The sequence below is a fragment of the Hemiscyllium ocellatum genome, chromosome 36 (assembly GCF_020745735.1).
Source record: "Hemiscyllium ocellatum isolate sHemOce1 chromosome 36, sHemOce1.pat.X.cur, whole genome shotgun sequence".
Taxonomy (NCBI): domain Eukaryota; kingdom Metazoa; phylum Chordata; class Chondrichthyes; order Orectolobiformes; family Hemiscylliidae; genus Hemiscyllium; species Hemiscyllium ocellatum.
In genome coordinates, this window is record NC_083436.1 from 40,873,044 (window position 1) to 40,899,779 (window position 26,736).

A 26,736-nucleotide genomic window follows, 5' to 3' on the forward strand; every position below is an offset into this window, starting at 1 on the left:
TGTGTTCTTCAATGCCCTGCTACAGGAAAAATATCGATGTCCTGATAAAATAATCTACCTTGCACTATTATTTCTCATTCTGATGTTGTTAAACAAAACAGCATATTTCTTCCGTATAATTCTCTTTAAAAAGAAGTCAGTGATAACCTGTAATTGTTGTTTCTTCACAATGAGCATGAGGGAATGGCTACTTTTAATAATCTTGTGCCTCCTGAGTCCAGATTTGATTTAAAGCTATACTGAAGGAATTAAAACCTGACCAATAGAGTTCCTGGTGAAGTGAATTCAAACCTAGTCTATAAGAAGTCTGACCAGAATTCATTTCAATAATTTCCAATTAGCCTGCTGAGAAAAATAGCAAATAGAATTTTAAATGCCAAATTTGCACTTTTTAAAAATACAGTAAGGCATTGCTTGTCGCTTTTGTTTTAGTTAAAGCAAACTTGAACAGTTCCTCAAAGGTGTTCCTGTTTCAAAGGAACTGATGTGTGTTCTCAAAAGAAATTTGCAATCATAAAAACGGACAAGTACTCCCCAAGATCATCCATAATGACCAGTGAGGTTCCACAGGACCCCTCAGATTGCTTGCTGCTTTGCCTACCTCAGCATCAGCGGCTTAATCAGTATATGGAAATTAAAAAAGCTTGTACTATTTCAGCACGTCTTGCAACGTCAGACCATTGCAAAGCATTTTAGCCATACTTAAGGTTGGAGCAGATTACTGCAGCTGCTGGAATCTGGAGTGGAAAGAACAAATGCTGGAGATCATAGTGTGTCAGGTAGCATCCACGGAGAGAGAGCTCTGCTGTGAGGAAGAGTCATCTGGACTCAAAACGTTAGCTGACTATTTCCATGGATGCTGCCTGATCTGCTGTGATCTCCAGCATTTGTTGTTTTCTTCACAATATTTCACCAGTGTGCAGATATGCTGATCTGGGTAGAACATGAGTAGAAGGGAGGACTGTGGGAGATGTTTATCCATTAAACCGATAGACTGGGAAGACTTCAGTGAGTGAAATTAAACAGAGGCAGCTGCTTCCAACAACATCTTCTAAGGAATTTAGAGTAAAGTACTTCAGATCCCAGAAACTTAAAGTAAAAAGAAGACAAAGTGCTAGGGCTACTCAGGGTGTCTGGCAACACCACTGTCACCGTGTCACATTTCTGGAATTCCCTCCCTAAGGACATTTTGTATCTACCTACAGCAGATGAACTGCACCAGTAAAAGAAGTCAGCTCACTACATCTTCCCAAGGGCAACTGGAGACCAGGCAATAAATGCTGGGCCCAGCCGATGGAGCCCATGTCCCACTCGTGAATGAAGGTATAAAGCAAAGAACAAAAGCAAAATCTGAAGCCAACAAAAACAGAAAGTGCTGGAGAAACTTGGCAAGTCTGGCAGCATCTGTGGAGAGAGGGAGAGACAGAGTTAATATTTCAAGTCCAAGGGTCATGGGATCACAAACACACAATCACTTGCATCTTGAAGGACAAGGGCAGCAGATATATGGGAACACCACCCCTTGCAAGTTCCCCTCCCAGCCATTTCACCATCCTGACTTGGAAATATATCGCCATTCCTTCACTGGGTCAAAATCCTGGAACTCTCTCCTTAATAGCATTGTTTAGTTTAAAAGGAAGTGAAATAATGAAGTGTAGTCACAGATCCAAGTGGCAGCAGCCAGGTTTCTGAAAGCAACTCAAAAGGTATCTGAATGGGTCTATGAATAGGAAGGGCTTAGAGGGGTATGGGCCAAGTGTTGGCAAATTGGACTAGATTAATTTTTGATATCTGGCTGGTATGGACACGTTGGACTGAAGGGTCGGTTTGCATGCTGTACATCTCTATGACTCCCTTTAAAAAGCAGCAAAGCAAGTGGCCGGTTTTCTTCTGTCATTTTATGATTTGAAGCATAAATATCAGTCTGAAGATTTTTTTTGGTTTAAAAACAGTGCCATAGTATCTGTTGCATTAACTTGAAAAGGCAGAAAGATGCATAATGTCACCTCCAGGAAACAACAACCCTGCCAAAGGTGCTTTACTCTGGCAACTCTGCACTAATGAGGTCAGAAATTCCCAGAACGGGGATTGGAAATTTACGACAAATTGGGAAAATTAAAGGCAATTGCGTTGTAGCTGAAGAAATCCCTAAAGGGGTGGAGTAGACACAGAAAGGTTTCTCCTGGCTGAGAATGTCTACAATCAATGGACATGGTCTCAGAATAAGAGACGGATCCTTCAGGAATGAGATGTGGAGGGATTTCTTTGTCCAGAGGATGGTGAGTCTTTGGAATTTTGTACTCTAAACCGCTATTCAAGCTCAGTCATAGATTAGCTTCAGGACAATAATTTTGATGTCAATAACGTCAAGGAATATGAGGATGGCGCAGGAAAATGGGGATGAGGCAGAGTCACCAGGATCTAGAATTGCACAGCAGGCAGCAGGCGCTGAATGGCCTCCTCCAATGTTTCTATGGACCTATTTTACCGAGCTACAATTGACACTGAATCTTCATTTTCAATCTTTTGTGAAGCAAAAAAAAGTGTTATTGCAGGAGTTTACTCGGATACAAAAAAATTAAGCAAATTTTGCTCCGGTTTGGGAATTCGATCAGTGAAGACCTTCTGTTTAGGGAGGCCATGATTTGCAAATACTCTGAAAGTTTTAACTTTAAGAAAGTTTCAGTATCGAGTATGTGGGAAGGGGCTAGGAAATGGTGCTGTCATACTTTCATAGCTCAGGACCATTTAAGGAAAGCTAAGACAGTGCAGATCCTATACCTAATTTAGAAGTGCCAAGTACTTTATTGTCATTTGGGAAGTGTTTCATCTCCAGAACCACTCTTGTTCACACTTAAGCCTTTTGCAGTCCTTCAATTTAACTGTATTTCTGCAGATGACTTTTTTTTTAACACTGGGTGATAGAGCTTTTCAAAATTATGCCATTTTCACTTACCACCCTCCCCTACCTTTAGTTCAAAAAATTCTGGAATCAACCTTTCCCTTATTATCACTGTTCAGTCTGCAGACACTGTCAATGAGATTAAGTTCTTTTGTTAGTAGTATTTTTTAAAATTATTCAGGGGATACAGATATCACTGGATGGGCCCAGAATTTATTGCCTATCACTAATTACCATGGAGAGGATGCCTTCTTGAATTGCTGCAGTCTTTGGAGTTTAGAGATAACCAGGGTGCTGATAGGAAGGGAATCTCATGATTTTGACCCAGCAATATGTAGGAACAGCGACGTACTTCCAAGGCAGGATTGTGTGTGACACAAAGATGCATTTGCAGGTGATGGTGCTGCCACATATCTGCTCCCCCATGTTCTTTCAGATGACAGAGGTTGTGGGCTTCAAAGGTGTTTTTGGAAGAGCCTTCAAGAGTCACAGCAGCGTATCTTGTAGAGAATGCACACTGCTACTGCTGTGTGTCAAAGGTGAAGGGAATGAGTAGTGAAGGTGATGATTAAAATGCTAATCATGCAGGATGGTTTGTCTTGGATGCTGTCAAGCTTCTTGAGTTTTGTTGGAGGTGCACTCATCCTGGCAAGTGGGAAGGAATCCATCACACAACTAGCTTGCTGCAGATGGTGGACATGCTTTGGAGATACAAGAGATGAGTTACCTTTCACAGAACTTCAAACTCTTGTAGCCACAGTATTTATATTGTTGGCCCAATTGAGATTTTGATTGATGCTAGCCACCAGGACATTCATAGTTGGAGATTGAGTGATGGTAATACCGTTGAATGACAAGGGCGAAGGTTAGGCTCTCTTTTGTGTGAGATGGTCATGTTCTGGCACTTGAGCGGCACTTGCTATTTATCATCATAGTGTGTTGGGGAAGAAGTGGTGGAGTGATCATTGGAATAGTAATCTAGAAGGTGGACATGTAGAAGTCAATGAATTCTCTATTCCTGAGATGCTGCCTAACCTGCTGTGCTTTGACCAGCAACACATTTGCAGCTGTGATCTCCAGCATCTGCAGACCTCATTTTTTACTCAATAAATACTTACGTAATGTGATTAATGGGCAGAGGTTGGTATACGGGTGACTGCTATTTGTAGCAAGATTTAGTATTGACGTACAACAAGAAGGGTTACTTTAGAAGTTTAAGTCTGAACACAGTTTTAACTCTTTCTTCTCCTCAACCCGTTTCTCTTGAGCCCGAGCACAGCATGGCATCAAATCAAAGTAATAAAAGAGAACTCACCACAGATAAAATAATTCTTGTTCACTTCATGGCCTTTCTACTGCTACTTTATTCCTTTAATTACTAGGAATGACCAGCTCATTCTAGAGCTGCAATCCTGACAGACTGGTGTGCATAATGTAACAACTGAAAACTAGATGGGAGCTGAGGACCCAGTCTGTCTCTGACAGCTCCTCAGTTTTTTTCAGGAAGCAATATGTCCCTCTCAATTACGCTTGAAGAAATGTAAATGTTTATGGAATTTATACATTGCATCTTTCAACATTCACAAAACGTAAGGGGTTCCTTAGCCTGATAACCAGCGAAGGGAACTCTCATGTCAGTTTAAGTTGTTGTATGGGCAAGTGTGGCAAAAGCAATGCTGTCCTTCCTCATTGGAGATGAACGGAAACATTTCAAAAACTGAAATGCTTTTAGCAACAGAGCAATAGATTCAATAAATACAGTCTGTGGTCAACATTGATTACTGTTGTTTAACGAAAGCAATACGTTTGGTGCTTTGCAAACGACATTTTTTGCATTGCTGTCCTAATGCCTTGTTTCAATAGCAAATGCCAAGGATGGTCTTGTGTTAGTGGTGCCTCCTGTGACCAGTCACATGTCTTGGCCAGAGATCAAATCTCGGACTCTGGTTTCACAGATGCCCTGCTTCAGTCTTGGTTGATTCTTCTCTGTGACTGGACAGTCTGCTGGTGTCTGAGCACAACATTGTCATGTACACACCGACGGGAGGGCACTGTCCGACCTCCTCTGTCACCGAGATTTTGTGGGAAAAGCATTGTGCATCTAACAGAAACGTAAGTCAATGTGTTCTGGCTGTGTTATTCCCCCTGCTTTTTGAAGATCTGGATATCAATGATGATGTACTGCTCAGTTGCAGAGTTTTGTGTGTATGTCAATATGTGTGTATAAATACACAGACCTTTTACGATAATTATTTTAGTCATTAGGATTGCCACATGAGTCACTTCTTTTGCCAATGGAAGAATGTAATATTAATTTCACATGTATGTGCCCCAAGTCCAACTGGAGATAAACAGCACAAGAGGTCGATATTGGAGCTCAGTATTTAAAAGTCACCTTCGTTCAAATTTAAGATAGACATTTGAATTATGTTTCCATGAAAGTAATGCTTTGTAGAATGAACCTATTGAAATTTGTTCAACATTTCAACAAAAAATTCTTCCTTTATGCTATTGCTCAGTAGTTCTTATAAAAAAGATAGGGTTTTAACTTGGGGCTGGTTTGGTCAGTGACTTATACTTTACAAGCCTTCTTAAAATTCATATTTGTTTCTGAAATGAAGATGTAAAAAGTGTGCAAGAATTATGTGCATTTATACAAAATGGTTACAATTTTTAATTATGGTAATTCCTGAGTGACGAGGTTTGAAATTAATTAGCTCACTGGTGAAAACAGCCTTGCCTGTTGGTGAAACCGAATTGGCAAGCCCAATATCAACAGGGCTGATAACGAGGATGGGGAATTGGAGAAAAATGTCTAAATAACGAGCTCATTAAAGAACTTCTCTGGGATAAAGTTCAATAAGGTTTGCAAGCTGATTCAGTGCAGATTCAAGCATTGCAATTACAGCACAGATTCAGGTCATTCCATGTGAAAGATCCATGCCAGTGTTTATGATACACACCAGCCACCTCCCCTCGTCTAATTAGTGCATCTAACAACATTGTGATGGAGTAATGGTAATGTCTCTGCACTCATGAGTTGGGTACACTGGTTCAAATGGCAGCTGCTGGGATTTAAGTTCAGTTAATAATCTGAGAGTACAAAGCGAATCTTTGAAGGCTGTCAAGGAATAGTGGTATTGTCCCTACCTCTAAGCCAGGAGGTGTAGGCTAAAGTCCAGCAGTGTATAATATGATTGAACAGATAGTTAGAAAATACCTATGAAGTGTTTCTCTGTATTGCTGCCATAAAGCTATAACCAATTTCCATAAAGATCTATTTGGTTCGCACATGTCTTTCAAGGACGCCATTCTATTGTCCTTACCTGGTATTGACCACATGTGACTTCAGTCCCAGAATAAGCAATAAAAAAATCATTTTAATCAAGGCAAGGCAAATGGAATTTTGGCATTTATTGCCCAAGAAATATAGTATAAAAGTCAGGAAATACTACAGCAACTGTACAAGACATTAGTGAGACTGAACTCAGAGTTCAATGTATAGTTTTGGTTCCCCTACATGAGGAGGGATGTATTTGTGTCGGAGACAGTTCAGAGGAGGTTTGCTAAATTGATTCCAGAGATGAAGGGTCTCTCTTATGAAGAGAAATTGAACAGTTTAGGCCAATACTCTCTGGATTTTAAAAGAATGAGAGGAGATCTATAGAGATATATAAGAAGAGGATTGACAAAGTACATATAGAGAGAGTGTATGCTCATGTAGGGCAGCGTAGAACAAGGCGTCACAGTTTTAGGCTAAAGAATGGCAGATTTAAAACAGAGATATAGAGAAACCATTGGGCCACTGGCCGGCATGGTGACTCAGTGGTTAGCACTGTTGCCTCACAGTGTCAAGGAGACAGGTTTGATTCCAGCCTCGGGTGAGTATGTGTGTGGAGTAGATGGACTGAATGGCCAGTTTCCACATTGTAAGGATTCCTGATTCAGTTTGTTAGCAACCATCCTATAGTGATGAATCCTTGTTTTGGATTCCCTTATTAATTATAAACACCATCTCTACATCGATCCTGTTAAACCCTTTCCCAAATTTAAACAAAGTGTTGAAATATTTTCTAAAATATCTTATCTTGGAGTCCATTAACTACTGGATGGTAAATTATTTTAATGTCTTCACCTGTACCTATTAGCCAGCTTTCCCTATGTCTTTCATTGGTTTAAAGTGACAAAATATTAATTATTGACCAGAGAAGCTGAGATTGTGTTCAGAGAAGAGAATATTCAGGAAAGATTGATTGAATTTGTTTTAAATCACATGTGGGTTTGACTGAGCAAATAAGGAGACGTTGTTCCTATTTGTGGGAAAGTTCATAGAACCATAGAAACCCTTCAGCATGGAAACAGCCATTTGGCCCATCACGTCCACACTAACTCCTCCACAGAGCATCCCACGCAGACCCACCCCTCTACCCTATCCCAGCAACTCTGCATTTCCCATGACTAATCCACCTAGTCTGCACATCCCTGGACACTATGGCCAATCCATCTAACCTGCACATCTTTGAACAGTTGATAACTGTGGAGAACTTATAATAATTGTTTGATAGGCCAATTATGAGAGGAGCAGAATTTTGATTTCCACAGTGCTTTCTGAAATGGAGTGAAGGTTTGGGTGTGAACTTTGAGTTGTCAAGTTGTTCCATACTCCTTTTCTCCCAGGGACCTAACTCCATAGAAGATGTCATTGGTCGGTTAGATAGAGTCGGTTAGATAGAGTTTTTGTTTTCTTGATATGGTACTTTATAGAACCAAACTGCATTTGTGACCACACATAAAGATACTTTTATGAAGGAAGTATATTTTTGAAATTATTAAAAACTTATTTCTTAAAAGAGTGGAATCAAATGGAACACAGCTCAAATTAAAGAAATTAGCAACAGTCAAGGTAAAAAGAAACTGGACTTTTGAAAACTGCTTGGTAAGTCTATTGCGGAGTTTTGACTTGGAATATCACTCCCTATAACAGAAGTGATTCATCTGAGAGGGTTTAGAGAGATGGGTTTTATTTCCCAGGGGTGAGTCATGTGTTTACTGTTCAGTGTAATAATAATCCATACCAGTAAGTAGAACAGTGGAGTGCACATGTACTGAGCTGTGCTGGAGAGTACAGTATGAGGGCTGTGGGTTTATTTAAATTAAAGATTGAAACTGATATTTCAGGAAAAGCTGCTTTTTCACTTCATAATAATAGAACAAATAGTATTTCACCGCAGTAATTAATGTTTATTGCTTGCCCACCTTCACCCTGTGATTTTGTAAGCACACTCTTATTTGTAAGTGTTTTTTATTCATTCTTGCATGTATTGGTGGAAGTCTTCGATTTAGATTACTTACAGTGTCCACACTGCCCCTCCGAAGAGCAACCCACCCAGACCCATTCCCCTACATTTACCCCTTCACCTAACACTACGGGCAATTTAGCATGGCCAATTCACCTAACCTGCACACCTTTGGACTGTGGGAGGAAACCGGAGCACCCGGAGGAAACCCACATAGACACGGGGAGAATGTGCAAACTCCACACAGACAGTTGTCTGAGGTGGGAACTGAACCCGGGTCTCTGGCTCTGTGAGGCAGCAGTGCTAACCACTGTGCCGCCCATGCTGCCATGCAGAGGGCAGTTGAGGCTGGGTCATTAAGTATATGCAAGACTGAGAGTGGCTGATTTTTAATCAGTGAGGGAATTGAGGGTATGGAGCAGAGAAGGCAGGAAAGTGGAGTTGAGGATAATCAGAACAGCTATGATCTCATTGAACGGTGAAGTAAATACAGAATGGCCCACGACTGCTCTTATATTGTATGAACTGTTGGATTTACTGGTAAGACCAGCATTTATTGCCTATCCCTAACTGCTCTTGAAAGTGGTAGGAAGTTTTTATTTATATCAATTCACAGGATGAGGGTGTCACTGGCCAGACAGCATTTATTGTCCATCCCTAATTACCCAGAGGGCAGTTAAGAATCAAGTACATTGCTGTGGGTCTGGAATCACATGTAGGCCAGATCAGCTTTCTTCCCTGAAGGGCATTAGTGATCCAGATGGGTTTTTCCAACAATGGATTCATGGGCATCTCTAGATTCTTAATTCCTGATCGCTTTTTATTAGATTCGAATTCCACTGTCTGGCCATGACGAGATTCGAACCCAGGTCCCCAGAACATTATCAAGGCCTCTGGATTAACAATCCAGTGACAATGCCACTAGACCATTGCCTCCTCATTGCCAATGCTGCCTGAAATGTGGCGTGAGTACACTATCAGAGCTGTCAGGCTGGGAGTCCCACAAGTTTGACCAGGCAATGATGAGGAGATGGTGATACAATTCCAAGTCAAAATGTGATTTGGAAGAGGAACTTACAAGAGCATATAAACTGTACCATTGTGTCTCAGTTGCTTGGGTTCATTTCGCTTTTTATTGTGTGGCTTGATGCCATGGCACAAGCTTGGATTCAAGGTAGACTGGTTGAGGAGAAGGCAAAGTCAAAAACCTGACTTCAGGTTTAGAGTTCAAACTAACACTTTATTATATGTTAAAGTACAGCTGTATTTGGTAATCAGAGGTATACTAAAAGTTACATTAGGTAAGGACTAATCTCTCCTCCTCTGTGCTCACCTCCAAGTGCCCTGAAGGCATTCTATGGATCTGGTAAGTTGCAATCCGAGGCCTTCTTCCAGAGAGTTCTAATTTCACCCACACTGTGCTATTTATACCTAGTGATGTGCATCTCCATGACATCATCACAAGGTTACAACAGAGCCCTTGCATAACAAATCCTACTTCAACATCTTACATCTTTAGATGCCATACAGTGACTTTAAATAATCCCAATTTTTCTTTACAGAAATTGTCTTCAGACAAAATTTGTCACCAAGTGAAAGAAAGTAGTTTTAGAGAGCTGCCTGAACTCCTGGTCAAAGGAGTTAGGTTTTTATGGGGGCTGTTGAAGGAGGAGAGAGAGGTAAAAAGGGAATTCCAGAAGTTTAAGTTTAGGAGGTTGGAGGCAGAGTGATGGGGGTCTTTTCCACTAGCTGCAAAACTGGTGAGGCCCCACATTGCCCTTGTTTGGTTGACCAACCACAACCTGTACAACTCAGGCCCTTAACTAGACAGCAGCAGGCATTCTTCCAGGACCCTGGGAATAGAAGCCCTCCTGGCCAATCAGAGCTCTTCCACTTGAAGAGCAGCACCTACCCCCTGTCCTCCTTTCAGGAGAGTGTCGGCATTACACTCAATAAATGCCTTTGATCATTGCTACATTGCAGGTTTCACATCAATAATGGTGGGAGTGATGGTTCTGCTTTGAACACCCTGTTTTATATAGCATCTTTCATAAGTTCAGAATGATCTGGAGCACTTTATAGTCAACAACTACTTCTGAGTACGGAAATGCAGCAGTCACTTTGCACGCAGCACACTCCCATCCCTGTAAGATGATCTTTTGTTTGTGCCTAAGCTTCCCTGAGGACTTCCTTCAAGAAATACAACATGGGTGTCAGTACATGGGAGACCCTCACTCAGAAAGAATTGGCTTGGAAGAAACTCCTGGATGAAGGGATATTATTCTTTGAGAACATACATCAATAAGAGGAGTACGGGAAAAGAACTGGAGAAAGGAATGACAATAATTTCAAGGCCTAAGGACCAATTCCACCTCCCGGAAACATCTGCCAAATGTGTGATCAGAGATGGGGCTGTAGGATTGTGCTCATTAAAACTGCCAGAACCCATGACCAATGACCCAGAATTTCCTAGGTGAACAGTCACACTCGTTAGCAAGTGATTGCCAACGACGATATATTTTTGAGTGTTACCTAATAGCCAAGATATCAGAAAAGAACACTTTTTCAAAACAAAAACAGAAATTGCTGGAGAAACACAATCAGGTCTGGCCTCATCTGTGGAGAGCGAGAGAGAGAACGAGAGACAGATAGTTAACAGCTTGAGTCCAGTGACCCTTCCTCACAGGACTCAAAATGCAGACATTCCTGATGAAGGGCTCTGGCCCGAAACGTCGAATTTCCTGTTCCTTGGATGCTGCCTGACCTGCTGTGCTTTAACCAGCAACACATTTTCAGCTCAGATCTCCAGCATCTGCAGACCTCACTTTTTACCCAAAATGCAGACAGCTCAGTTTTTGCAGAAATGTCTGTTCTTCTTCCACATATTCTCTTTTAGGTTTCCGCAGAGTTTAACTTCAGCTTCTTCTAATACTTATTCTCAGTGTTGAATGGCAAAAAAACTGGTGTTGGATTAGAGTAGAGCTGCAGTGGGATGTGAGCCACATAACACTTGGAATGTTTCGAGTTTAGTAGATGCTGGTTTTCAATGCAACATTTAGGCATTAAACCAGTGGAAGTCTTTTACCCCTTGTTTCAAGTCAGTATTTCAGTTTAATTGCTTGTATGAAAACAATATTTATTGATAAATGCTACGAACCTGCAATTAAATCAAACCTACATAGCAAAAGCTATGCCCTTGTAAAACTATTATGGACAGTTTTATATATGATCCTCATTAATTTAATATGATCCTTTGCTTCAAGCATGCCCGACATTTGTTTTACAAATAAGGGTGAAATATAGTACAGTGGATACATTTTTAGTCCTTCGCATGAAGGATTAACTTTGCTTTTGTATTTTTCATGTGAATGTTAAGCTGCTTTAAGGTGTCATGAGGAACCTAGTGTGATAACAAACTGCAGCTGTTAAATGTCTATTTGGAACTCACTAAAATGTCTTTACTGGAATTGTTTTATTCTTTCGTGGATGTGAGCATCAAATTCAAGGCTGTAATTTATTGCTCATCTCTAATTGCTCTTGCACGGGAGGTGGGCGGGGGGGGAGACATTGTTTTTGAACCGCTGCAGTCCATATGCTGTCGGTAGGCCCACGATGCTGTTACAGATGGTGTTCCAAGATTTTAACCCAGTGACATTGAAGGAACAGTGATATATTTCCAAATCAGGATGGCAAGTGGTTTGAAGGGGAACTTGCAGATGGTGGTGTTCCCATGTACCTGCTGCCCTTGTCCTTTTACTTGGTAGTGATCATGGATTTAGAAGGTCCAATTTAAATAGCCTGAGTGAATTTCTGCTTTACTGTACCTAAGGAAAAGGAATCGTAGAATCCCTACAGTGTGAAACAGGCCCTTCAAGTCCAAACTGACCCTCCAAAGATTAACTCACCTCGACCCATTCCCCCTCCCTGTTACTCTAACTAACACACCTAGCATATACATCCCTGAACACTATAGGCAACTTAGCATGCACAGTTCATCTAACATGTGCATCTTTGGATTGTGGGAGAAAACTGGAACACCTGGAGTTTGTGGGCGGCACGGTGGCACAGTGGTTAGCACTGCTGCCTCACAGCACCTGTAGACCCGGGTTCAATTCCCGACTCAGGTGACTGACTGTGTGGAGTTTGCACGTTCTCCCCGTGTCTGCGTGGGTTTCCTCCGGGTGCTCCGGTTTCCTCCCACAGTCCAAAGATGTGCAGGTCAGGTGAATTGGCCAAGCTAAATTGCCCGTAGTGTTAGGTAAGGGGTAAATGTAGGGGTATGGGTGGGTTGCGCTTCGGCGGGTCGGTGTGGACTTGTTGGGCCGAAGGGCCTGTTTCCACACTGTAAGTCTAATCTAATCTAATCTAAACCCGCACAGCCACAGGGAGAATGTGCAAACTTTGCCAGTCACCCAAGGCTGGAATTGAACCTGGGTCCTTGGCACTCTGAGGCAGTAGTGCTAACCACTGAACCACCGTGCCACCCCTACAACTAGTTACCGTGAAGCTAGTACCTTGCTGCTTCCGTGCCTGTAGGTGGGTTTCCACTGCACCTTCCCTGTGAGGATTGAGGTGGAAATATGGGGGCAGTTAGGATGGGGGATGGCGGACGGTGTGACAGGTTGCTACTGTTGGAACAAGCAATTGTCTGGCATCACATGACTAGTTACACTCACCAGGATATAGAGGACTATTCTCAATGTGGCTTCCAGTTGCCAGGGTATAGACCTGCTTGTGTGACTATTTTTAACCAACCTGTTCTGACATGTTATAACACATCTCTGCAGTAGGTGGGGTTTGTATCCAGAACTATTGCCCTCAGAGGTACCACCAATTTTGACATTGACTGTGATCTCTGCTAGAGGGGAATTCAATCCATCATTTTGGGTTGTGTGTGTGTGTGTGTTTTTACAGTTAGCTGACTATCCAGTGTGTGTTCACAGCATGTAATTAAAGTAATAAGCTGTATTTACTCTTAAGTTCAGCCTGATGGTCACACAAACAGAAATTATGTGTTTTAGATATATCGTAACTACCTAATAGCTGCTATGTTATAAACCTTTACTGTTCAGTAAGAGTGATGCTATCCTGTGTTTAAGACTTTGTGTGAGCATCCTACTGCACCCATTATCAGTAGCTTAGACTCTCACCAACAAGAAGAATTGGTGGCAGTGTATCTACCCAAGATATCCCAGATGGTTGCAGCAGAAAATATACAAGAGCTGGCTGTTGGGGTGGTCGTGGGTTTCTGGGTGTTGGGTGGTCGTGGGTTTCTGGGTGTTGGGATGGTTGTGGGTTTCTGGGTGTTGGGTGGTCACGAGTTTTGGGTGTCGGGTGGTTGCGGGTTTCTGGCTGTTGGGATGGTCTCGGGTTCTGGGTGTTGGGCGGTTGGGGGTTTCTGGGTGTTGGGGTGGTTGCGGGTTTCTGGCTGTTGGGATGGTCTCGGGTTCTGGGTGTTGGGCGGTTGGGGGTTTCTGGGTGTTGGGGTGGTTGCGGGTTTCTGGCTGTTGGGATGGTCTCGGGTTCTGGGTGTTGGGTGGTCGGGGGTTTCTGGGTGTTGGGGTGGTTGCGGGTTTCTGGCTGTTGGAGTGGTCTTGGGTTTCAGGCTGTTGGGGTGGTCACGGGTTTCTGGGTGTTGGGATGGTCATGGGTTTCTGGGTGTTGGGTGGTCGCGGATTTCTGGGTGTTGGGTGGTCATGGGTTTCTGGGTGTTGGGTGGTCGTGGGTTTCTGGGTGTTGGGTGGTCACGAGTTTTGGGTGTCGGGTGGTTGCAGGTTTCTGGCTGTTGGAGTGGTCTTGTGTTTCTGGCTGTTGGGATGGTCTCGTGTTTCTGGCTGTTGGGATGGTCTCGGGTGTTGGGTGGTCGCAGGTTTCTGTGTGTTGGGGTGGTCTCGGGTTATGGATGATGAGTGGTTGCGGGTTTTGGGTGTTGGGTGGTCGTGGGTTTCTGGGTGTTGGGTGGTCTCAGGTTTCTGGGTGTTGGGTGGCCAGGAGTTTCTTTGTGTTGGGTGGTCTCGGGTTCAGGGTGTTGAGTGGTCTCAGGTTCTGGGTGTTAGGCATTCGTGGGCTTCTGGGTGTTGGGTGGTCTCGGGTTCTGGATGTTGGGTGGTCTCGGGTTCTGGGTGTTGGGTGGTCATGGGTTTCTGGGTGTTGGGTGGTCGTGGGTTTCTTGGTGTTGGGTGGTCACGAGTTTTGGGTGTCGGGTGGTTGCAGGTTTCTGGCTGTTGGAGTGGTCTTGTGTTTCTGGCTGTTGGGATGGTCTCGTGTTTCTGGCTGTTGGGATGGTCTCGGGTTCTGGGTGTTGGGTGGTTGCAGGTTTCTGTGTGTTGGGATGGTCTCGGGTTATGGGTGATGAGTGGTTGCGGGTTTTGGGTGTTGGGTGGTCGTGGGTTTCTGGGTGTTGGGTGGTCTCAGGTTTCTGGGTGTTGGGTGGTCAGGAGTTTCTTTGTGTTGGGTGGTCTCGGGTTCAGGGTGTTGAGTGGTCTCAGGTTCTGGGTGTTGGGCATTCGTGGGCTTCTGGGTGTTGGGTAGTCTCGGGTTCTTGGTGTTGGGTGGTCTCGGGTTCTGGGTGTTGGGTGGTCTCGGGTTCTGGGTGTTGGGTGGTCATGGGTTTCTGGGTGTTGGGTGGTCGTGGGTTTCTTGGTGTTAGGTGGTCTCAGCTTTCTGGGTGATGGGTGGTCGTGGGTTTCTGGGTGTTGGGATGGTCGTGGGTTTCTGGGTGTTGAGTGTTCACGGGTTTCTGGGTGTTGGGGTGGTCTTGGATTCTGGGTGTTGGGTGGTCACGGGTTTCTGGGTGTTGGGGTGGTCTCAGCTTTCTGGGTGATGGGTGGTCGTGGGTTTCTGGGTGTTGGGATGGTCGTGGGTTTCTGGGTGTTGGGATGGTCGTGGGTTTCTGGGTGTTGAGTGTTCACGGGTTTCTGGGTGTTGGGGTGGTCTTGGATTCTGGGTGTTGGGTGGTCGTGGGTTTCTGGGTGTTGGGATGGTCGCGGGTTCAGGGTGTTGGGGTGGTCTCGGGTTCTGGGTATTGCGGTGGTCTCAGCTTTCTGGGTGTTGAGTGGTCGCGGGTTTCTGGGTGTTGGATGGTCTCGGATTCTGGGTGTTGGGGTGCTTGCAGACAATGATTAAGATGAGAACTAGACTGTTGGTGTTCCTTTAAACTACCCTGCTGCTTGGAATATATGCCATTAGCAGCTCAGTGGGTTGCACACTCACCTGTGACCCATATAGTCCTGAATTCAATCCCACCTCAGGGCATGAGCGTGTAAAACCCCCAGCTAATAATCCAACACAGTATTCAGGGAATGCTATGCTATCAGAGGTACTTGCTCTGAATACTCTTCCTTGAATATATGAACTATACTAATATGATGTTCTAAACATTGGAGACTGAAAACTGTTCAAATGTGAAAGCACTCACATGGTCCTTGTCTTTCAGAAAGGTCACATAGAGCTTGAACATTAACTTTGTTTCTCTCTCCACAGATGCAGCCAGACCTGCCGAGTTTCTGTGTCAGTCTCAGGGCTTAAATTATGATGTTCACAGGGACTTTTAGAATATACAACAATAACTTGTGCTTGTGTAGCAACTGCATCATAATCAAATGTCCTGAGGTGCTCCACAGAGATATTACTAAGCAATATTCGACACTGACCGTCACAAGGAGATATTTTGTCATGTGTCACATGATGAGATATCGGGTCAATGTATCCAAAGGCCTGATCATGAGATGGGTATTCAGAAGTGTCATAAGTGCTGCATTGATATGTCAGCCTTTGAGACAGGAAGCAAATGTGTGATGGGGTTTGATATGGCCCTTGCTGCTTGACTCTGAGATGAGAGTACTATGGTTGTCAGGTCTGTGAACAGGAAGACACTCTTGAGACCTATAGACTGAAACCCCCTCCCCACCCACTTATGTTGGAATCTTTGCAATGTGCTGATGCCTGACCATGGCCTCTTACAGCCTTTTAATGATGTTGTCATTCCTTACAGGTAACCGTCTTGACAACATGCTGCTGAGGAGCACCGGGAAACTCAGCGTTGAAACCAAGAAGGAATATGTTGACAGTACCATGCCTGCGTCACCTCAGAAGGATCTCTGGTGCCACTGTCACCATCACTGTCCTGAAGAGTCAGTCAACAACACCTGCAAGTAAGTACACATGTTTGATGTCCGGTTCTAAACTCGGCTAAACTCCACTGCAGCTCTCCCCCAGTACAAGCCACCAGTTAATGGGCATTAAAATAACGGGAGACAAGTGGTATTATCACTTGCTTATTATTCTAGCGACCCAAGTAATATCTTGGGAAGTTGGGTTCAAATTCTACTAAGGCAGATGGTAGAATGATGCCATGAATCCATCGCCAATTGTCATGAAAAACCCATCTGGTTGACACTAATGTCCTTTAGGGAAGGAAACTGCTATCCTTATCTGGTCTTGCTACATGTGACTCCAGACCCACAGCAATGGGTTGATTCTTAAGGGCAATTAGTATTGGGCAACAAATGCTGGACTAGCTAGTGACACCCTCATCCTGTGAATGAATTGTAAAAATGTTAGGAGCATGAGTAGGCCATTTGGCCCATAGAACCTGCTTTGCCATTTTATAAGGTCATGGCCCAGTTGTGGTCTTTCCATCCTGACCCCCCAGAATCCTCAATTCCCTTCTAGATCAAAAATCTTACAAACAATTAAAAACTTGTGTCTCCAGAATTTTAGTTCAGGGGCTTTAGGTGACAGGACCGGTAACATTACCGCTGTGATACAATCCACCATTCTTGATGCTTTAGCTCTTTGGTTTAAAATGATGCATAGAGTATTCTAGCTTTCTAATGCTCCTGGAAGCAAATTGACCGTAGCATGCACCCCAGAAGAGACAAACACCTGCGTGGTTCCTCTGTGTGCAGTGTATGTTGGCTCATTTAAATAATGCTCTGATGCAGCCTCATTTGTGCAGAGCAGAGGGAAATCACCTATACCGGGTATTCAAAAGGAATGGATACCCAATGAATACAGTCCGCCAATTTCTCAGCAACAAACCCAAACAAGCAGACAAAACATAAGCAGAAACCCTAGCCATTCTTGCCTACATCAAAGACATCTCGGAAATGACTGTCAGACTACTCAGACCCCTTGGCATCATGGTAGCCCACAATCACCAACACACTAAAACAGTGGCTAATGAACTTGAAAGACTCTATACAGATAACTAATGTCATTTACAAAATACCTTGCAAGAACTGTAACAAACACTACATTGGACAAACAGGCAGAAAACTAGCCACCAGGACACATGAACACCAACTACCCACAAAACGACATGACCCTCTCTCACTAGTATCCTTACATACAGATAAGGAAGGACACCACTTCGACTGGGATAACACAAACTAGGATAAGCCAAACAGAGACACGCATGAGAATTCCTAGAAGCATGGCATTCCAATCGGAAATCTATCAATAAACACATCGAGTTAGACCCCATCTACCACCCCCTGAGAAAAAGAACAGGAAAATGACATCACCACAGAAAATGACAACACCAACTCAAAGAAACCTGAACATATAAATAGAAAGCAAGAATCATGCACAGTGCTTTGTCTGAGGCCCACTGAAGATGTTACCTAGTAGGGTGACGAAACATCTGGAAATGAACCTTTCAGCTCAGTGAGCAAATCTACATCCAGAACCTCAACTTGAGCTACAAATCTTCTCAAAACTCACTCATACTGTGGTGATGAGCAGGTCAGATGCTGTGAATTCTGTGCAGAGTCCTCACCTTCTGTCTCCTCCATGTCTGTTCACCATTGGCAAAGCCCAAGTTAGGACTGTGACGGAATATTCTCCACTTGTCTAGATGAGTGCAGTTTCAACAAATAGCTTTGCAATACCCCAGACAAGGTAGGCTGTGTAATTGGCACCCCATCTACCATCATTGACATTCACTCCCTCCATCACTGATGCACAGTCACAACAATCTGTACCGTTTACAAGATGCACTGCAAGAATTCACCAAGGCTCCTGAGACAACACCTTCCAAATTTATAACTACTCCCTTCTAGAAGGACAAGGGGAGCAGCTACCTTGCATGTTGTCCTTCAAACCACTCCCTATCTTCACAGGAAAATGTATCACCTTTCCCTCAGTGTCACTCGGTCAAATTCTTTCCTAGCAGCATGGTAGGCATCATGATAGCAACATCCACATCTCCATCAACTCATGAAACAAAGTGAAGAGATATTGATGCCTGGAATGGAAAGCTACTACAGTTGTGAAGAGAAATTAAAGATGCAGGCAATATGTGGACTGGAATAGAGATATCTAAGAAGAGATTTAAACTGTTTTGTTTTAAGACAATGGCAGGTTTTGATTGCAGAAGTACGTTTGGGTGAAAAGTAAATGAATAAGTGGTTGAAGCAGAGAACAATATTATGGGCCAGGCCAGACCACTCAAAACATTCTTAAGCAGGCAGCCTAGACTGTAACTTTGCTAGTTGTTTCGGTAAGTGTACAGTGAAAGTTACCCGGAGTAAGTTAGCTAGGTTGACTACCAGTTTTTAAAACAGACAAAAATTTATTCACAAAATTACGGAATGAAACACAAAGAACAGAATAAATAACACCTACAGAACATAGTCAACTCAAACCAGACTTAATTATGCTGTTCCGAATATGCACAACAGTGCCAATAAACAAACCCCTTAAACACAGTAAGAGTGAAACAAAGGCTTACAGGTCGAAGTCAGAAGGACAGAAGGAGAGCGAGTTTAGCAGCCTGTTTCTACACAGCTCCACAACTGAACCTCCTAACTTAACTTCTGAACTGAACTGCTCAGTAGAGAGCTGGCCACGTCTCCTTGACTTATACAAGTTACTTTGAAACACAGAAAAGCTTTGGCCTAAAGTCTCAGCTGTTTACGTTTAAACAAAAAGGCCTCCAATACCCTTTTATCTCTGTACAAAACCCAGCCATCTCGGAGCCCAGAATGTTTTACGACCCCTCCGAAAACATTCAAGGACACAGTATACTTGAGAAAAGGATCAGCTTTTTGAAAAAGGGGCCAGCTATGTGACAACAATACGATGAATGAAAAGAGAATCAGCAATGAGATTAGTTTTAAGAATATAAGAAAGATTGGTCACTGGACTAGGAGAAGACCATTCACTCCCTTAAGCCTGTTCTGCCATTCAGTGTCATGGTTGAAGTGCTACCACAACATTACTTTCTCATCTTCTGATTCTACATCCATCCAAAACCCAATCGTCCCAGTATTGAGAATGCTCAACAGCTAAGAATCTCAGTGCTCTTAGGATAGAGAATTCTGAAGATTTACAACCCTTAGTGATGAGATTTCTCCTCATCCCAGTCCTAAAATGAGTGAACTCTTGATGCTGAGATTCAGCCCCCTAGTTCTAATCTCTCCAATCAAGGGAAAGCAGCCTTTTTTTGTATCTGCCTTGTCAAAATGGTAAGAATTTTCAATGAGATAATTTCTCAATCTTCCAAACATTAGAGATCCTGCTTTAATAGGCTTGATCTAACCACTGGATGGGTTAAATCAACCTCTTCCTAAACTGTAGCTGCCACTGATGGAACAATGCTGCTTTTCCAATCTATTTCCACCTCCATGCCCACCCACACCAGGAATTGTTCATATGTCACCCTGGTTACTGTGTATTAAATCCTAAATGATTGCAGGGAGAACTGCAGATTGAGGTTCACTCTTTTGTCCTCAGAACAGACGGCTACTGTTTCACAATAATGGAAGAGGGTGACTCTGGAGGCTACGTCATCACATCTGGGTGCCTGGGCAAAGAGGGCTCTGACTTTCAATGTCGGGTAAGTAGCTTTACTGTCCTCAACTATTCAAATTTTCTCTTGTGACCGTTGAAGAGCTTTTTACTATTTATCTATTTTTCCAATCAACCCATTCAGAGAGATGTTAGAATTCCTACAGTGTGGAAATAGGTCATTTGGTCTAACATGTCTACAACAACTCTCCAAAGAGCATCCCAACCAAACCCATCCCCTGCCCTATAACCCTGCATTTCCCATGGCTAACACACCTAACCTACACATCTCTGAACACCATGGGTAATTTAGAATGGTCAGACTACCTAAACTGCACATCTTTGTGACTGTGGGAGGAAACCCACGCAGACATGGGGAGAATGTGCAAACTGCACACAGACAGCTGCCTGGGGCTGGAATCGAACCGGTGACCAGTGAGGCACCATGCTGCCCTAATCTTCCAGAGTAGATGGGACCTGAACGCTGGTCTCTCAGTTCTGAGCTAAGAACACTGCCACTGCACCTCAAAAGCCCCATCATGAAGAGGAATTTCCTTCATTATTGTATGAAGAGGAAACTCACAGCAAGTGGTATAAGGATCCCATTCTCTTGGGAAAATACCATTGCATAATTGACAATTACTCAGGGTCCCATAGGAGAACTTTTAATTCACATACTAATCAATGACATTTTGTCAACACTCCATTAGGCATACTCTATTAATAATCATTTTAAATTGAGTACAAATAATTATATATTTCAGTTACAATTGCTACTATATCCAATTATGTTCCTCATTAAGATAAGACTGGAACAATCCCTAATTGATTCCAGTTGTGTCTAGGTTAATGCAGTAGTTTCATGTGTAGGCACCAGTACGAGGGAGAGGCAAGGTTATAATTAGTTGAGTCAGCCTCATAGGTTTTGACACAGATATAGGGATACTACGACTGTACCACACATTGATGATGGAGGTTTGTATGAAGCACAAAGCTCTGCATGGGCCAGTCGGGCTGAATAGCCTGTTTCTGTGCAGTAAGTTTACTCCTTGTATCTGGAGTAAGTACAAGATCCACAGTCGGGTGAGACAGGTACAATTTTGCATCAAACCAAGACATCCTGAACCTGCATGGATCGTTGAGGGTCAAACTGACTCTTCCTCCTGTTTCCCTGTAGAATGCTCCTGTCAAGTCAGGCCTAGAGCCCAAATAAAGGCAAAGTTTATCCTGTAAGGGTATTTACATATTGTCTCTTACAACTTCAGAACTGTGCCACTCTCAAAAGTGCAGTCACTATTGACCCTCAGAAAATGCAATGCTCCCTGATTACTAACTTTTCAGCAGTGCTGAAAGCCCTCAGCATTGACGCTCTGACAGTGCGGCACTCCCTCAGAACTGACCCTCTGACAGTGCGGCACTCCCTCAGAACTGACCCTCTGACAGTGCAGCACTCTCTCAGTACTAACCTTCTGACAGTGCGACGTCTCCTCAGGAATGACCCTCTGACAGTGTGGCACTCCTTCAGCACTGACCCTCTGACAGTACGGCACTCCCTTAGCACGGACCCTCTGACATTGCAGCATTCCCTCAGCACTGACCCTCTGATAGTGCAGCACTCCCTCAGCACTGACCCTCTGACAGTGTGGCACTCCCTCAGTACTGACCCTCTGACAGTGCGGCACTCCCTCAGTACTGACCCTCTGACAGTGCAGCACTCCCTCAGTACTGACCCTCTGACAGTGCGGCACTCCCTCAGTACTGACCATCTGACAGTGCAGCACTCCGTCAGCACCGATCCTCTGACAGTGCAGCACTCCCTCAGTTCTGACCCTCTGACAGTGCAGCACTCCCTCAGTACTAACCTTCTGACAGTGCGGCGTCCCCTCAGGAATGACCCTCTGACAGTGTGGCACTCCTTCAGCACTGACCCTCTGACAGTGCGGCACTCCCTCAGCACGGACCCTCTGACATTGCAGCACTCCCTCAGCACTGACCCTCTGACAGTGCGGCACTCCCTCAGTACTGACCCTCTGACAGTGCGGCACTCCCTCAGTACTGACCATCTGACAGTGCAGCACTCCCTCAGTACTGACCCTCTGACAGTGCGGCACTCCCTCAGTACTGACCATCTGACAGTGCAGCACTCCGTCAGCACCGATCCTCTGACAGTGCAGCACTCCCTCAGTTCTGACCCTCTGACAGTGCAGCACTCCCTCAGCACTGACCCTCAGACAGTGTGGCACTCCCTCAGTACTGACCCTCTGACAGTGCGGCACTCCCTCAGTACTGACCATCTGACAGTGCAGCACTCCGTCAGCACCGATCCTCTGACAGTGCAGCAGTCCCTCAGTTCTGACCCTCTGACAGTGCAGCACTCCCTCAGTACTAACCTTCTGACAGTGCGGCGCTTCCTCAGTAATGACCCTCTGACAGTGTGGCACTCCTTCAGCACTGACCCTCTGACAGTACGGCACTCCCTCAGCACTGACCCTCTGACAGTGCGGCACTCCCTCAGCACTGACCCTCCGATAGTTTGACAGTCCCTCAGCACTGACCCTCTGACAGTGCGGCACTCCCTCAGCACTGGCCCTCTGACAGTGTGGCACTCCCTCTGCACTGGCCCTCTGATAGTGCGGCACTCCCTCAGCATTGACACTCCGATGATGCAGCACTCCCTCAGTACTAACCTTCTGACAGTGCGGCGCTTCCTCAGTAATGACCCTCTGACAGTGTGGCACTCCTTCAGCACTGACCCTCAGACAGTGTGGCACTCCCTCAGTACTGACCCTCTGACAGTACGGCACTCCCTCAGCACTGACCCTCTGATAGTGCGGCACTCCCTCAGCATTGACACTCCGATGATGCAGCACTCCCTCAGTTCTGACCATCTGACAGTGCAGCACTCCCTCAGTACTAACCTTCTGACAGTGCGGCGCTTCCTCAGTAATGACCCTCTGACAGTGTGGCACTCCTTCAGCACTGACCCTCCGACAGTGCTGCATCCCCTCAGCACTTACTCTCTGACAGTGCAGCATTCCTTCAGCACGGACCCTCTGACAGTGCAGCATTCCCTCAGCGCTGACCCTCTGATAGTGCAGTACTCCCTCAGAACTGACCCTCTGACAGTGCAGCACTCCCTCAGTTCTGACCCTCTGACAGTGCAGCACTCCCTCAGTGCTGACCATCTGACATTGCAGCACTCCCTCAGCACCGATCCTCTGACAGTGCAGCACTCCCTCAGTACTAACCTTCTGACAGTGCGGTGCTTCCTCAGTAATGACCCTCTGACTGTGTGGCACTCCCTCAGCACTGACCCTCTGACAGTGCGGCACTCCCTCAGCACTGACCCTCTTGACAGTGCAGCATTCCCTCAGCACTGACCCTCTGACTGTGCGGCACTCCCTCAGCACTGACCCTCTGACAGTGTGGCACTCCCTCAGCACTGGCCCTCTGACAGTGCGGCACTCCCTCAGCATTGACACTCCAATGATGCAGCACTCCCTCAGTACTGACCCTCTGACAGTGCAGCACTCCCTCAGTTCTGACCCTCTGACAGTGCAGCACTCCCTCAGTACTAACCTTCTGACAGTGCGGCGCTTCCTCAGTAATGACCCTCTGACAGTGTGGCACTCCTTCAGCACTGACCCTCTGACAGTACGGCACTCCCTCAGCACTGACCCTCTGACAGTGCGGCACTCCCTCAGCACTGACCCTCCGACAGTTTGACAGTCCCTCAGCACTGACCCTCTGACAGTGTGGCACTCCCTCAGCACTGGCCCTCTGACAGTGTGGCACTCCCTCAGCACTGGCCCTCTGATAGTGCGGCACTCCCTCAGCATTGACACTCCGATGATGCAGCACTCCCTCAGTACTAACCCTCTGACAGTGCAGCACTCTCTCAGTTCTGACCATCTGACAGTGCAGCACTCCCTCAGTACTAACCTTCTGACAGTGCGGCGCTTCCTCAGTAATGACCCTCTGACAGTGTGGCACTCCTTCAGCACTGACCCTCCGACAGTGCTGCATCCCCTCAGCACTTACTCTCTGACAGTGCAGCATTCCTTCAGCACGGACCCTCTGACAGTGCAGCATTCCCTCAGCGCTGACCCTCTGATAGTGCAGTACTCCCTCAGAACTGACCCTCTGACAGTGCAGCACTCCCTCAGCACTGACCCTCTGACAGTGCAGCACATCCTCAGTACTGACCCTCTGACAGTGCCGCACTCCCTCACCACTGACCCTCTGACAGTGTGCCTCTCTCTCAGCACTGACCCTCCGACAGTTTGACAGTCCCTCAGCACTGACCCTCTGACAGTGCGGCACTCCCTCAGCACTGACCCTCTGACAGTGCAGCATTCCCTCAGCACTGACCCTCTGACAGTGCGGCACTCCCTCAGCCCTGACCCTCTGACAGTGCGGCACTCCCTCAGCATTGACACTCCAATGATGCAGCACTCCCTCAGTACTGACCCTCTGACAGTGCAGCACTCCCTCAGTTCTGACCCTCTGACAGTGCAGCACTCCCTCAGTACTAACCTTCTGACAGTGCGGCGCTTCCTCGGTAATGACCCTCTAACAGTGTGGCGCTCCTTCAGCACTGACCCTCTGACAGTATGGCACTCCCGCAGCACTGACCCTCCGACAGTGCTGCATCCCCTCAGCACTTACTCTCTGACAGTGCAGCATTCCCTCAGCACGGACCCTCTGACAGTGCAGCATTCGCTCAGCGCTGACCCTCTGACAGTGCGGCACTCCCTCAGTACTGACCCTCTGACAGTGTGGCACTCCCTCAGCACTGAGCCTCTGACAGTGTGGCACTCCCTCAGCACTGGCACTCTGATAGTGTGGCACTCCCTCAGCATTGACACTCCGATAATGCAGCACTCCCTCAGTACTGACCCTCAGACAGTGCAGCATTCCCTCAGTAATGACCCTCTGACAGTGTGGCACTCCCTCAGCACTGACCCTCCGACAGTGCTGCATCCCCTCAGCACTTACTCTCTGACAGTGCAGCATTCCCTCAGCACGGACCCTCTGACACTGCAGAATTCCCTCAGCGCTGACCAGCTGACAGTGCAGCACTCCCTCAGCACCAATCCTCTGACAGTGCAGCACTCCCTCAGTTCTGACCCTCTGACAGTGCAGCACTCCCTCAGTACTAACCTTCTGAAAGTGCGGTGCTTCCTCAGTGATGATCCTCTGACAGTGTGGCACTCCCTCAGCACTGACCCTCTGATAGTGCAGCACTCCCTCAGCACTGACCCTCTGACAGTGCGGCACTCCCTCAGCACTGACCCTCTGACAGTGTGGCACTCCCTCAGTACTGACCTTCCGACAGTGCAACACTCCCTCAGCACTGACCCTCTGACAGTGCAGCACTTCCTCAGTACTGACCCTCTGACAGTGCAGCACTCCCTCAGCACTTTCCCTCTGACAGTGTGGCACTCCCTCAGCACTGACCCTCCGACAGTTTGACAGTCCCTCAGCACTGACCCTCTGACAGTGCGGCACTCCCTCAGCAATGACCCTCTGACAGTGTGGCACTCCCTCAGCACTGGCCCTCTGACAGTGTGGCACTCCCTCAGCACTGGCGCTCTGATAGTGCGGCACTCCCTCAGCATTGACACTCCGATGATGCAGCACTCCCTCAGTACTGACCCTCTGACAGTGCAGCACTCCCTCAGTAATGACCCTCTGACAGTGTGGCACTCCCTCAGCACTGACCCTCCGACAGTGCTGCATCCCGTCTGCACTTACTCTCTGACAGTGCAGCATTCCCTCAGCACGGACCCTCTGACACTGCAGAATTCCCTCAGCGCTGACCATCTGTCAGTGCAGCACTCCCTCAGCACCGATCCTCTGACAGTGCAGCACTCCCTCAGTTCTGACCCTCTGACAGTGCAGCACTCCCTCAGTAATGACCCTCTGACAGTGTGGCACTCCCTCAGCACTGACCCTCCGACAGTGCTGCATCCCCTCAGCACTTACTCTCTGACATTGCAGCATTCCTTCAGCACGGACCCTCTGACAGTGCAGCATTCCCTCAGCGCTGACCCTCTGATAGTGCAGTACTCCCTCAGTACTGACCCTCTGACAGTGCAGCATTCCCTCAGTTCTGACCCTCTGACAGTGCAGCACTCCCTCAGTGCTGACCATCTGACAGTGCAGCACTCCCTCAGCACCGATCCTCTGACAGTGCAGCACTCCCTCAGTTCTGACCCTCTGACAGTGCAGCACTCCCTCTGTACTAACCTTCTGACAGTGCGGTGCTTCCTCAGTAATGACCCTCTGACTGTGTGGCGCTCCCTCAGCACTGACCCTCTGACAGTGCAGCACTCCCTCAACACAGACCCTCTGACAGTGCAGCACATCCTCAGCACTGACCCTCTGACAGTGCAGCACATCCTCAGTACTGACCCTCTGACAGTGCGGCACTCCCTCACCACTGACCCTCTGACAGTGCGGCACTCCCTCAGCACTGACCCTCTGACAGTGCAGCACTTCCTCAGCACTGATCCTCTGACAGTGCGGCACTCCCTCAGCACTGACCCTCTGACAGTGCAGCATTCCCTCAGCACTGACCCTCTGACAGTGTGGCACTCTCTCAGCACTGACCCTCCGACAGTTTGACAGTCCCTCAGTACTAACCTTCTGACAGTACGGTGCTTCCTCAGTAATGACCCTCTGACTGTGTGGCGCTCCCTCAGCACTGACCCTCTGACAGTGCAGCACTCCCTCAGCACT

At 46.2% G+C, this 26,736-nt stretch overlaps 1 protein-coding gene across 5 annotated transcripts in view; it reads left to right on the forward strand.

Annotated features, from left to right (window-relative positions):
• The window catches only part of bmpr1ba (bone morphogenetic protein receptor, type IBa), a 504,629-nt gene that overhangs the window by 431,304 nt on the left and 46,589 nt on the right, over window positions 1–26,736 (forward strand). For 4 of the 5 annotated variants that reach the window (XM_060851677.1, XM_060851678.1, XM_060851679.1 and 1 more), the window contains 2 exons: window positions 16,193–16,352; window positions 19,939–20,041. In XM_060851677.1, the coding sequence (XP_060707660.1) occupies window positions 16,193–16,352; window positions 19,939–20,041 (263 nt within the window). Of the gene's footprint in view, window positions 1–4,928; window positions 5,015–16,192; window positions 16,353–19,938; window positions 20,042–26,736 lie in introns of those variants that run through there. The other variant, XM_060851681.1, reaches the window with a different exon arrangement.